Here is a 13,965-nt window from a genome sequence, read left to right on the forward strand (position 1 = left end):
CCCTACCAAAATGGCTCAAGGATATTCATTTTTCATGTTCTGCTCCTTCTCTGCCCACAGAGTTCTTTCTCGTGGTGGTGTGTAGGAGTATATGAGGGATTTATCCTTTTCCCACTGAATCACTGCAGCATAACATCTTTTCAACCCTTCTGTACAGCAGAAAAGAACCTAATATATTCTCTCTATTTTCCTGTTTGAGAAGCTATCCAGTTAGCTCAGTAGCACAGTCTGGCTACAGACCAGCTAGTTTTGGAAAACAGCATCCTCTTCAACGAGCACAGATTCCTACCTGAAGGAAGTACAAAGGGCTGCTCTTGAACCACAGAGTGAACCTGTCAGCTACTTTCTGCCAGTTGGCTACATGAAGCTCCAGCTAACCCAGCTGTGATCAGTTTTTAAAGAAAGCACAGGTGCTACAAGAATCAGCCAGCTGGAGTGGAGGCAAGGCAGGTCTTTCTGTGCTTTATCAAAGCCCTGCTGCAGAAACTGGCCTGGTACCCTTGCTGTATGTAGTCTTTGTTCCCCTGTTGGAGGCCCTTTGAATCTCCTTTCAAATCTTGTCAGCTTTTCTTAGATTTAACTCTTTGTAAGGCAGGTTTAGTGGGTTGCGTTTCTGTCACAGCAGTTCTATTACCTACATATGCACGTCTTTCCCGCCCTTCCCAGAAGTCATCACTTTCGTGGCTGGTCACAATGACTAAGAGAGAGAACCGCTTATCTAGTCAGCATGGTAGGTACCGTCTAACCCAGATTTGGCCAAAGGGTGGGAAGCCTCACGGTGGAAAGGGCCAAATTCCAGTTCCCTTCTTGCAGCTTAGTAACTTGACTCCATTAGTAGTGGAGCTCAGTGGAATGATACAGTCTGAGCAGGGGCATCGGAATCTAGCCAAAATGGGTCCAAATCGTCTAAGGCCCAGACAAGCACAGTAACAGCTATTTTGATTTTAACTCTGGGTTAAGTTTCATAACACCTCTATGAGATGCTCCAGGTAGGTGTTAATCCAATTAGAGAGGGGCACATGGTTAAGATCCACCTAAAGTCAGTGACACCCAGATCACCTATATACAGTTCTAGGCTTTTTATACTCTAGGTCATGCTTCTTGGTGGGAGGAATTGATACATTTACCATAGGGCACATGCATGAAAAAGAACCCAATACCACCTGTAAACTTATTAAAATTCACCCAGTCATCATTTTTCTTGTCCTTACCATCTCCTTGTTTGCATGTTGCTTACCTTATGAGCTTTTACCTCCACCTCTTTCTGCAATGAACTTGGGACCCTTGCAGTGCTACATAAAGAGTAACAGATTTCAAGCTTTACCCACTCACTGGATCTGGGGTAGGAACTTTCCGATCAGGTCTGGCCCATGGAGCCAGTGGTCTTGGATGGTGTTTCAGTGAGAGGGGGGTGGCAGCTGGGTCCTAGCACCAGTGCACCTTAGGCCCAAACATGGACATTCTGGCTGGGTGCTAGAACAAGTTGCCTACTGCTACCCTACATCATAGGGCAGGAGATATAGCTACCCAGCTCATTCCTTCCCACACTTGTCCTCATCAGGATAAATAAAACAAAAACCAAAAAATAAGCATGTCACAATGATAGGCAACGTAAAAGAAAACAGTGTTTTAATTCTTAACAGACACTTACATCCTTACTGCTTTTTTTTCTCTTTCCTACCCTAGCGTGGGTGTGTTAAACACGGCGTACAGACTGGATCTGGCCTGCAGAGCCCCATGCTGTCCCTGGGTTGCCTGGACCCAGCGCAGCCCCACAGGTAGGGCCCAGAATGTATGCTGCACTCAGCATCTGCTCCAGCCAGTCCAGATCCAGCACTGCACGTAGCATCTACAGGTGCGGAGTGCAATGCAGGTCCCAGACCAACTAGAGCTGATGTCACCTGAGACAGTCCTGAACCAGCTGCCAGTAGTGCTGTGTGCAGCACAGATCCTTGAGTGGCTGGAAAATGCCGCAGGCAGCACTCTGGACAAAGCAGATGCCACTTGTAGCATGGTGCCCACTCTGGGATCTGTCCTACATGTGATGCCTGTTGCAGGCGGACCATGCTGCTTGCAGCCCCCATTTAGGACACTCCAGGTGTGCCCACCCCAGCCACTCTGGGATACATACTGCATACAGTGTAGATCCCAGAACAAGTATTGCCTCTTGCATGGGGGGGGGGGGAGGAGGAGAAATGGGTCCATGGGCCTGATCTGGCCCATGAACTGTCCTCATGACACTCAGCCCATGGGACCATAAGTTTGACGCATCTGCTCTAAGTGTCAAAGGTATCAAACTTGTTTGGTTCAACAGGCTGGATCTGGACTATTGGGCTTCCCACAGGCTGGATCTAGACTACCAGGCTCCCCCTGGCCTAAATGATCCATAAGTGGCTGCAGTGATGTTAATACCTGCAGCTGTCCTTGCTGTTTTAGCACAGCTCCAGAACCCAAGGAGTTCTGGTTTCTTCTGCTCACCCTACCACCTTTCCCCTGCCATCAATTTTAAGTCACCAGGAGGTGACTAAAACCCCCAAGTTTCAGCAGCAAGGAAGCTGGGGGTAGGCAAGTGGCATTAACGCCCTGGATTCTGGAACCACACACGAACAGCAGTTCCAGTAGCTCTGGGGATTAATGCTGCCCCCGCCCCAGGATCCAGCAGCCAAAGCAGTGAGATTCATGGTTTGGATCCTGCTCCTGTAGCTAGGTGGTTCAGTCCACAAGATGCCTCCCAGCTATGCAACTCACCTCAGCAGGCTGGATCTGGCCTATGTTTGACACTCCTGCTTTAGTAGAAAAGGTAAAATGGGCATTTTCTACAATGAATCTGGCAACCTAGTGTTGTTTTGAAATGTTTCTATGTTCAGTCCTACCTTGTTTCATGGTCTTAGCTGCTTGGCCTTTTTGTTCTTTTGTATCCAGGTTTTATCTCATCAGCCTCCCTATTCTAGCTTGTTTCCTCACCAGCCCTCCCCCTTGTACTCAGTCTAGGGTGACCATGTGTCCCATTTTTATTGAGAGTCCTGGGCATCCTGTTGATTTTTTCATATGGACACTTTCTTCCCAGTTTTCAGAAACCGCTGTTCTCCAGCCAGGGGCCATGACTGGCTTGCCGGTTCTCCGTCTTCTCACAGCACTATGCAGCACTCTTCCCCAGCTGCCTGGTAAGCTCAGTTGAGACTAGAGTTTGGAGATGGTCGAGTGTGCAGAGCTATGGGGCTGGAGACAGTCCTGCAGGAGGCCAAAGGACCTTTGAAAAGGAAGTGCTTATGTTACCCCTCTCAAGCTACCTCATTTTGAGACTTGGGAAATATGGTCATCCTAATTCAGTCTTATCCCCCCTCAAACTTTACCCTTCCACCCAGGAACAGGCTGCTTTTAAAAAAGCAAAGTGAACTATGTCCTCTGACCCAGGCACATGCTTAAGAGTAACAGAGCAGCTGAGCAGGATGAATATTTGCCTGAGGTTAGAGCTGCTGCTACCTCATGCATAATCTGCTACCTTAAGAACTGCTGATGACTTGAAGGCTCCTGCAGAAGTGAGTGTGGATGTAAAAGGACAGGTGGCAACATGCATCATCTTGCTGGTCTCCTGCAACACAGATAGAGCTGCCCTGAATCTTGCCCACAGGCTCTGGGCACTTGAGTATCTCTATCAACAAACAACTATAATACCAGTCCGATCACATGATCGCTCAGCGAGAAATAAATACCCGAGCAGAACTACATGGAATAGGGGCTTCTTCCAGCAACTATTGCATTTTCAGCTCCTTCCTCTCCCTCTGTGCAGCTGTCTGTACACCATTTCCCTTCCCTCATCACCCAAGAAAACTGCCATCTCCCCTTAGAAGAAGAAAGGAACAGAAACAGGGAAAAAAATTAAAGAGTTGTCATGGTGAGTTTTATTTTGTAAGCAACAATATAAGCAGGTGCATAAAAGGTGCAAAGGGCTGACCTTTGACGCAATGTACCCTGGGTGAACCAGAATCCAGCAACCCCTCACTCTTCCACAATGAGCAGATGGGGAGTAAACCTTTGCACACATCTACAGAGGCTACCACTGCCTATACAGACAGACTTGCTCACTTGAGAGACTGGGCTGTAGTCAGTCAAACCTCCTGTCTTGAAAAAATGTAGTGGAGTACTTGCCATCTGTGCAAGATCTAGGAATGTTGTGAAGAGTTTAAACCCCCGATCCTACCCCAGGTACAAAAATCATACAGCTGCAAACAGGTTAAAAAGAAAAAAAAAAAAAAAAGAAAAAAGGAAAGGACTTTGCGTATATTAGGATTGAAATGGTCTGCTGGACCACCTTAGCTAACCAACTGGTTAGGACACAATTGAATCATACTGTATTTATAAATCAAAAATAAAACTATATCATAAACTTTAATTTATAGCAAATTTAATACATTAGTGTTTACAAAATAAATTCTGTATTCTACTGAAACTGTGTGGTGATAAGATGAGCTGTCTTTCCCTACTGTAGACTGAAAGACAAGTAAGCTCTTGACATTGAAGAGCATCTCCTGTGGTTCATGCAGAGCTTTTGGTCATGCCCGATATTAAGAGGGAAGTTTCCTGCAATTTTAAAAGTTTGCTGCTTCTTAAATTCTATAACTATACTTGTATAGTTCAAATGTTAAATCAGTCCACTCACAAGTTCTAGACCATAATACATGAATCATGTTCCATGAAACTACTCGGCTACTAACCAGTGCTATGGCTAACATTATAAACTGAAGATATATCCTACCCATATTATTAGTACACACAACATAAAGGACCAAATATTACTGTACACATTCATCTCCTATTTCTAGCAGCAAAGCTGCAAACTCCACTACTTAAAGTAAGATTCTTCAGTGAGTGAAACAGTACAATACAATTCAAAGAACATTTATAAACAAACATTTTAATAGTATAAAAAGTTGTTTACTGGTGTTTCTACTATAAAGCTTTGTTCCACAAATCAAAAGTGATAAAATAAGTAGACATGTTTACAGTTATCAGAGACTGCAGTGTAGACATTCCAGCTCACATTTTGCTCATAATTTCAGTATGACATACATATTTATGACAGAGCAAACTGCAGACATGAAGTGAACACCTTAGTATGGAAGTTTATCTACTGCACCTCAGAAAGCACTGTGGGCAAAAGCTGTATTCAGGAACTAAGGCATGTAACTCATTTCACTGCAGAAATGCAACTCTGCAGCTGAAGTTACATTGAGAATGCACACATACCATGCAAAATCCCAAATTCTGTAAATAAAGCCAATTATTTTTCTTGAGACAAAATGATACCTGCAAAAGTGAAAAACCATGTACAAAAAATAAAGATTGTCAAATAAATAATGAGTACAGATGTTAACTAAACATACATAAGGAAACATTGGCATACTGTATGCAGTATACGGTATATTCATTGAATCATGTAGGTTGGGCAGCACCTCATAATAGGTTATCTACCAGTAATGTATCCCCCTTCCCATCTTCTTTATGCTAGCTTATGGTATGGGTATGAAACGCAACCTTTGAATACTAATACGTTAATCCTGCATCACACTCAAATCTCTGCCACATTTAGGATGCATTGTTGGTTTGGTTTTTTTTTTAAGCCACAGTAGTCCAAAATATTATAAAACTTTCTGAATTACAACATTTGGCAGTCCTGTCAGTGACACTTAGTCTGGAGCCAATAAGTAGGACACTCCCCCATGCTAGTGATTTTTTTCATATTCATCACTTCCAAATTGCAGATAGGTAGTACATGTGTGTTATGTAAAGGCTGCTGAAACTATTTAAATGACAGTACATTAATAAGTTTCAAATATGTCTGCTATAATACAGGATCAACTTTATCAAATGCTATATCCAGAGAAAACTGTAAACCATGAAATATCTTCTGTATTTTCTAATTTTTTTTCCTACAAATATAATTGCAAACAGCTGTGAATTGTTACTACGTTCTCTTTCCTAGTTCACCAAGGATTTTAACTCGAATGTATAACAACCATATATCTATGCTAGATACATTTAAAGTAGACGTTGAAATTTCAAGTAAAATGAACTGTAGCCACATCTACTGGACTCAATACATGTCCCAACATCTAGATTTACTTTGATAAGTTATACAAATACATAATACATTCTTAAATAATGCAGGCTCACAATATTAATTTGTGAACCTTTCCACATTATAAAACCACTTTACAGGAATGCGTATCCACCTGTATTACTGTTCTAGATTGCAATGTCTCTTGTTTTTCTGTTTCCACAGACTACTATACCAGTTCTTACACTTTGGCTATGAAATCTCTTATTTGAATGAGGCAACACTGGTTATTAAGGCTTGTTTGTTTCTCCTCAGAAGTTTTATTTCAACACCATTTTCCAGAGAAGAATGACTATCTTGTATCTTCAGGTTCTGTTTTTATGACCTTCCTTTCTATGTTGTTAAAAGCTGAGTGAGGAAAATCTTTTAAGATGCCAAGGCCTTCTGCATAAATAGAAAAGAGGTGTTAGGAAAGAGTTCAGTGAAATAAATATCTTCTGCTCTTACCCTAAGAAATGGTCAGCAAGCTGCACAAATGCTGCTGCTATTCACAGAAGACGCGCATACGAGAACTTTTCTCCACTCTTTTACAGAAACATCCAAAGTCTAGACAGCGGCTGCATCACAGTCCCACTAGAGGTGCAGAATAGGACGCAATTGATATTGCTCACTAATTCCCTATTCACCAGGGAGCGGAACTTAGCAATGGTAAGTGGCATGAGCAAGTTGAGTGTAGTCTTGGGTGTGTCAAGGCTATTAATTAGTAAGTCCACCAGCTGTAAACTTCTAGGACAGAGGGGACTGCTGGAAAAAAAAGTGGAGTGTTGCACCAGCAGTAGGATGGACATAGCCAGAATACAAACGATTTTGGCCAGTTCTCAAATACGAAGTGACCCCTGAAAAAAATCACTACTCTGCAGTCATCCTCCCATCTCCATAATACTATCAATGCTTGAAATAGAAAAGTCTCAGAGTCAGTCACACACTTACACCAGTTGAGTCAGTTTTACATTTAATACACGTTGGCAAAGTAGAATACCCAATCTAGACTTCACAAAGGAATAGTCGTTTCTCCTTCTCAGCAGGCTCAGAAGTAGTTTCAATGTTTACTAGTATACATTACATGAGAAACAATGACCAGAAATCATTTAATAAAAAGACTAGTAGAAGCGCAAAAGACCTGATTTATGCAGTCAAAACAGAAACTCAGCTCTGAACCAGATTCTAACATGGCTTTATTCAGTGTAGGTGAATGGATCCGACTCTTTATAAAACAGGGTTAAAGAGACTTTTTGAAATACCCTGCTTTAAATATCATTTGGTTCCACAGGTTCTCATATTATAACCCTGTGAGTTTTTGAGCTGTAGTTCAATTTGGTTGTTTTGTCTGTAGAGACAGATTTCAAGCATCTTCCCTAATCTGTGCATAATTACCTGCTCTATGAAAAGCCTACCTCAAACCACAACATTTAATAATTTTCGTAAAATGCTCAATATCAAAACACTAGTCCTGAATTTTCATTTGTAGCATATGTATATGAAAGAATTTAGCTTTCATAGATCATCGTCAGATAGAGCTATCTATCTAGCTATCTGACAATGGTATATGAAAGCAAATTCTTCATGGAAAAAGAGAATTAGCTAGGCAGGCTCCAGGCCTCCAGGCTTTCCGAACCTCACCTGTGAATGGGTAGTTTAAAAAACCTAGGAAAAGATAACACTTACCTGAGGACTGAGACTTTGCCTCACTACTAGAGTAAAGCCTGATCAAGTCACTGCAAAGAGGTTTTCCAGAGTGCTGCTCTCCATCTAGGGAAAGGTGTTGCAACTGTCTGTTTTGCAGGTTCGACATTCGGAGATTCAGGGGCCTTTCACCTGAAATATTCAGTATTGAAATATTCATATTTGGAAAGCAAGCCAATGCTAGGAATCAAATTCAAGCTAAAAATAAATAAAAGGACACACTAATTCTATCAACAAGAAGCACAACCTAGCTTTTAGCAATACTGGGGATTTCTTGTAATAAGAGAGACGTGTAAAATGCTGATTTGCAAAAAACCAACCCCCCCCCCGACTCTGGTTGTTGCTATAAAAAGGAGGCTCAGCCATACCAAATCCCTTATTTTGCCCAAAAACATTTTAGGGTTGTACAATCTCCAACTCTGCCTTACATGTTGAAATACAAGTACAACAAAACTAACCCTTGAACTGTAAAAGGCAGTACAGCTCTGCTTAGTGCCTAATACCCTGCTGGTGATACATAAATAAAACAACCAACAGTTGCATAATATCTAGTACTTTCACCGGCAGCAAGAAGATGCCTGGAAGCTACTATACCTTGTCCATCAGCGTTATCTAATGACATGCCATTGGGGCTGTGCTCTTCTGAACTTTGTCTGTAACACCCTGCAGAAAGGCGTCTCTCTGCTTGTTGCAGTCTCTCTAACCCTGCTTGGTTGCAAAAAAACTCCATCTGTTTTGCCATCAGTTTTTCAGACTGCAAGTCAAGCAAGAATATATATGTTTGTCAATATACAGGAAAAATAACAACAGCTAATATAGCTAGCTGACTTGATAATAGTTTTGTGTTGGCTTGTAAGTACAGATGCGTGCTTTACAGCTTCTTTGAAACTATGAAGCAAACAAAGTATTTTTGCACCAAATAGAGAATTTCACACAGTAGAGTGTGTCACTCAGCACAAAACGCATGCTGTTTCAGTCAATCAACATAAAAACTTCTCACCTAAGACGACCAATTTTCTGTACCTTAGGACTGGAGGTTAGACTTAAAAGGTATTCCCTGAAGCAAAAGGTATTTGCTTTATTATCCCATTTAGTTGTACTGAAATACATATCTTTATAAATATTCCAAGAGCAATGGCAACATCTGCTATAAACTTATGCCAAGATTTCACCAGACATCTTGGAGTCTTTATTTTAGGAAACAGCACTATACAAGTTTAAAAAGCTGCTATCCTGAAAGTGTAGGATGACAGTATGTTTGTGGGGGATAAAGGTGCGAAATGTCTGGCTAGAAGAAGAACAAGACCTATACACCTCTAGCAAGTGAAATTAAAAAATGCCGAACAACGTAGGAGGAGATGTGTCTAATGTTTGTCGTCAATAGGAGAATATCAACTTTCAGTATGGTCTTGTTCTCAAGATTGTGAATAAACATGTTACGAGAGTATAAAGAAAAACCACAAGTTAAGTTAATGTCCTTTTCAAAGAAACAGGGGAAAAAGCACACAGAATTAGCATTCAAATATGCTGATAAACAGAATTTTACAGGTGTTCTGGAGGTATTTCATAACTGCTGCCAACAGGATATGCATAACTTAAAAGGAAGAGAGCTGAATCTTCCAATGTGTTAAGCCTCACTTGAGACATGACCAATCCCCTGCACTCCTACTGAAGTCTCTGGGCTCAGTTTATAATAAGTTTTTATAAATATGCTGACAGTTAAAAAAGCAGGACCAAGTCCTAACTTCTCTAGTAAGTTGTTGACCCTTAGAACAGGGTACAGGCTTGTACTTATTCCATATTTACTTATCTTTATTTAAAAGTCATGATGTTCGACAAGAGAAACACAGAATCCAAACTATGATCTCGACAGTTAGGTAAATGGAGAAATTTTCAAATGGTTCATTTTCCAGTGTGTTTTGGTTTTGCCAGTTTAGGTGCCAATTCTGTTAATAGTTTAAGGTTTTGAAAAATTGCATTTAAAAAAACCAATTCATCTTTACTATCAAAGTTGGTCCCCAAAAGAATTTACAGTGGTTTTCATCAATCGCATCTTTCAATGGATATTTAAAAATATTTCAGTTTGAGTGAACAGTTATTTAAAGATGCAATTTATCCTTTCTAAGCACCTGGAGGAGAAGGTGGTGATTAGCAGGGATCTGGGTTTTCCATTTCCCACGGAAAAACAGAGTAAACTGCAGATTTTCTTTTTTTACCAGAGGCAAATGCAAATTTCTTGTTTTACAAGAGAAAATGTGGATTTTGCCATTTTGCAATGAGCTCCCTGCAGCCTGGTAGAGTTACAGCCTGCAGGGAGCTTGGAGGGAGCAGAAGGAAGGTAGTGAGACAGAGGGGCGCCACGTGCATGTACAGTACATGCATGTAGCCCCAGGTAGCCTGCACAGCAGGTAAGTGGGATAGAGCAGGATTGAGGCCCCTGTAGGGAGGGAGCTGGGCTGGGCTGGGCTGGGGCTGCTGCCCAGCTGGGCAGGGCTTTGGGCCCAGGGCTGCAAGGTGTGGCTGTAGCACCCCAGCAGGAAGCAGGACGGGGCCACTGGTGGCTTGTCCAGGAGTTGGGGAGGGCTGGCTCCCTGCTGCCATACGCACTCCTGGGGGGGGCTCAGAGGGAGGACCTATAGCCCCCAGATCTGTGCGTGGGGCAGGTATAGGCTGTGGATGCGGGCTCCCTGTCCTGCTTCCATCTCCCAGGGCCTCCACAGCCCAGTGGGCACAACTTGATGTGGCTGGGGACAGTGGGGATCTCCTTGCTGCTGTGAGCTCCCCCCCGCCCACCGTGCATGTCACCACTTTGAGAATTGGAGCCCCATGCGCGGAAGGCACATTGCCAGGGCAGCGCAGGGCGAGCAGGTTCTCCACGCAGCTCCAGTGCTCCCTGCTGCACCAGGTGGTGCCCACCAGGCTGCAGAGGCCCCAGGGAAGGGCAACAGGGAACAGCATGAATGCACGGAGAAGCTGCTCACCATTGCTCACTCTGCCTTGCTTCCCTTCCCCAGGGCCTCCACAGCCCAACGGGCATCACCTGATGCAGCAGGGAGCAGAGTCGTGCAGAGAGCCTGCTCACCCCACGCTGCCTTGTCAACGTGTCCCCTGTGGGGGTGGGGGGGAAGGAAGGGGGAGTGAAAGGCATGAGCAGGGCCAGGGGGCTGTGGCTAGGAAGCAAGGGACACCAGCAGGGCTGAGGGGGGGAAACGAGGGGCACCAGCAGGGCCAGAGGGCTGTTGTAGGGGGAGTGAAGAAATCAGCAGGGCCTGGGGGGCCATTAATTTTTAATTATGGAATTTTTTTAAAATCAGAGAATTTGAATTTTTTTTTAATCAGGGAAAAGCAGGATCCCTAGTGATTAGAAACAGTCAGCATACATTCACCAAGGGCAAGTCATGCCTGACCAACCTGACTGCCTTCTATGATGAGATGACTGACTCTATGGGTATGGGAAAAGCAGTGGATGTGATATACCCTGACTTTAGCAAAGCTTTGGATACAATTTCCCAGAGCATTCTCACAAGCAAGCTAAGGAAGTATGGGTTAGATGAGTGGACTGTTAGGTAGATAGAAGACTGGTTGATCATTGGGCTCAAAGGGTAGTAACCAATGTCTCAATGTCTAGTTGGCAGCCAGTATTGAGTGGCATGCCCCAGGGGTCTGTCCTGGGACTGGTTTTGTTCAGTATCTTCACCAATGACCCAAAAGATGAAATGGAGTGTACCCTCAGCAAATCAGCAGATCACACCAAGCTAGGGGTAGTAGACAAATAGAGGGTAGGGCTAGGATTCAGACAGACCTCAATAAATTGGAAGACCGGACTAAAAGAAATCTCATGAGGTTCAATAAGGACAAGTACAAAGTCCTGCACTTAGGATGGAACAATCCCATGCACCACTGCGGGCTGGGGAAGCAGCAGCTCTGCAGAAAAGGACCTGGGGGTTACAGTGGACAATAAGCTGAATATGAGCTAACAGAGTGTCCTTGTTGCAAGAAGGCAAACAGCATACTGGGCTGCATTAGTACATGTGTTGCCAGCAGAGTGAGGGAGGTGATTATTCCCCTCTTCAGTACTGGTGAGGCTACATCAGGAGTACTCATTTTGGGACCCCCACTGCAGAAAGGATGTAGACAAATCAGAGAGCGCAACAAAAATGGTTAGGGGGCTGGGACACACGACCTCTGAGGAGAGGCTGACGGAACTGGCCTTATTTAGTTTGCAGAAGAGAAGACGGGTAATTTAACAGCAGCCTTCAACTACCTAGTCTTCCTGCCCAGAGCAGGGGGGCTGGACCTGATGATCTCATGAGGTCCCTTCCAGCCCTACACTTCTGTGAATCTGTATACCTGAAGAGCAGTTACAAAGAGGATGGAGCTGAACTGTTCTAAGTGGTAGCAGATGACAGAACAAGGGGAAATGCTCTCAAGTTGCAGTAAAGAAAGTTTAAGTTAGGTATCAGGAAAAAACTCTCACTAGGAGGGTAGTAAAGCACTGGAACAGGCTACCCAGAGAGGTTGTGGAATTTCTGTTCTTGGAGGCTTTTAAGACCTGGTTAGATAGACAAAGTCTTGGCTGGGATGATCTAGTTGGGGACAGTCCTGCTTTGAGCAGGGGTTGGACTAGAGGACTTCACTGAGGTCCCTTCCGACCCTTAATTTTCTATGATTATTTCAGTTACAGAGGTTTATTTTCTCATATATAGCTGCCTCTCTTGGAATTGAAAATGTAAGACTCCAGTATCTGCTACTTTATTTATTCTTCTGTGTATTAGTCTATTTATTGAACCACTTAAATGTTGTTTGAAAATGGTAATACAACAGAAAAGAAAACAAAAAGTACTGTGCTGACAGTATCATATCAGCTCTGAACAGGAAACTGTGCGTTATTCTTTGCTTCCTTACAAGAAAATAAAATAAAACTGTAGCAGTACAGCATAATCATTTAAAAAACTATAACCAAATGATAAATTGATTAGATAAAAATCAAGGGCAAGCAACTTTCCAATACTGGTGGTAATGATTTTAGCTATCAAAATTTTACACTTAAAATCAGCCTAAAAGCAGTAGTTTCTATTCTACTGCACAGCATCTCAGGAGAAACTTCACAGTATCACATGGTTTGTTTACCTGGGAATTAAGAGCTGCTGAGTCCTCACTTTTTCCTTTAGCCAAAGCAAGTGGTACTTTATCTTGCTGATAAAGAGTCTGGACAGTGTCCTGGAAATCAGGATAACCATCCTGTTGAGCAAAAAAAAAAAAAACAACCCCCCCCCGGCCATATTATTTTTCTTTAAAAAGAGAAAAAAGAAGATGCGATTCAAAGTAAAATATTCTTTAATTCCTGTGAAAAATTGGGACATGGGTTGAAGACTCTGGAAAGAGAATTACATAAACTATGTTTTAGAAACAGTAAGAAACTACAGCATGGCTGGTACAATACATATCAACTTGTTTCATGCCATGCCTTACATTATTTGTATGCAAGTCCAGAGTAACACCTTCAAAGCCAATGGACTTAGTTTGACTTAAATCAGTATAACAGAGCAGAATTATACCCTGTGGGGGTTTTTTTTTAGTTTGCATCTAAAACTTTTGTAAGTTTTTTTCTCTTTTCTTTATAGAAATCAACATTATTTATGCCAGTCATTAACAAAATCAAAAACATGAGTGACCATTTTCTATCTGTAACATCCCTGATGTTTGCTACACATTCAGACTAAGGGCTTAAAATTGATCCTGGGTGAATACATACATTGAGCTGTATTCTACAAAACCCCCCAACAAAGGCTGAATTTAATAGTCTTAAAAACTGGACAGAACACCACAAAAGTTTAACACATTGCATAGACATACATACTGTTATCTAAAATTGATTGTATGGATCACTACTGAGCAAAATAGTTAAAACTTTATACGTTATAGAGAATATAGCTGGCCTGCTGGAAGGCCCAAGAATTCTTCTGTCTCTAATTTTTATGACACGTAAATTCTGTCTTCAAAAGGAGGCTAGACAGCCACCTAGCTGGGGTCATTTGACCCCAGCATCCTTTCCTGCCCATGGCAGGGGGTCGGACTAGATGATCTGCTTAGGTCCCTTCCGACCCTGCCAACTATGAAACTACATGCATCCTGCAACTCTACTATGCTATTTGTTCAACATG

The 13,965-nt window shown here is 42.6% G+C and overlaps 1 protein-coding gene across 2 annotated transcripts in view; it reads right to left on the reverse strand.

The window, feature by feature from the left end:
- Positions 1-3,890: 3,890 nt before the first annotated feature.
- The window catches only part of NAB1 (NGFI-A binding protein 1), a 32,044-nt gene continuing 21,969 nt past the window's right edge, over positions 3,891-13,965 (reverse strand). For both annotated transcript variants that reach the window (XM_014525353.2, XM_025191136.1), the window contains 4 exons: positions 12,932-13,042; positions 8,396-8,555; positions 7,784-7,933; positions 3,891-6,502 (listed from right to left, as the gene is read on the reverse strand). In XM_014525353.2, coding sequence (XP_014380839.1) covers positions 6,411-6,502; positions 7,784-7,933; positions 8,396-8,555; positions 12,932-13,042 — 513 coding nt within the window. In that variant the 3' untranslated portion in view covers positions 3,891-6,410. The remainder of the gene's footprint in view (positions 6,503-7,783; positions 7,934-8,395; positions 8,556-12,931; positions 13,043-13,965) is intronic.

The sequence above is a fragment of the Alligator sinensis genome, unplaced genomic scaffold (genome assembly GCF_000455745.1).
Source record: "Alligator sinensis unplaced genomic scaffold, ASM45574v1 scaffold351_1, whole genome shotgun sequence".
NCBI lineage: Eukaryota > Metazoa > Chordata > Crocodylia > Alligatoridae > Alligator > Alligator sinensis.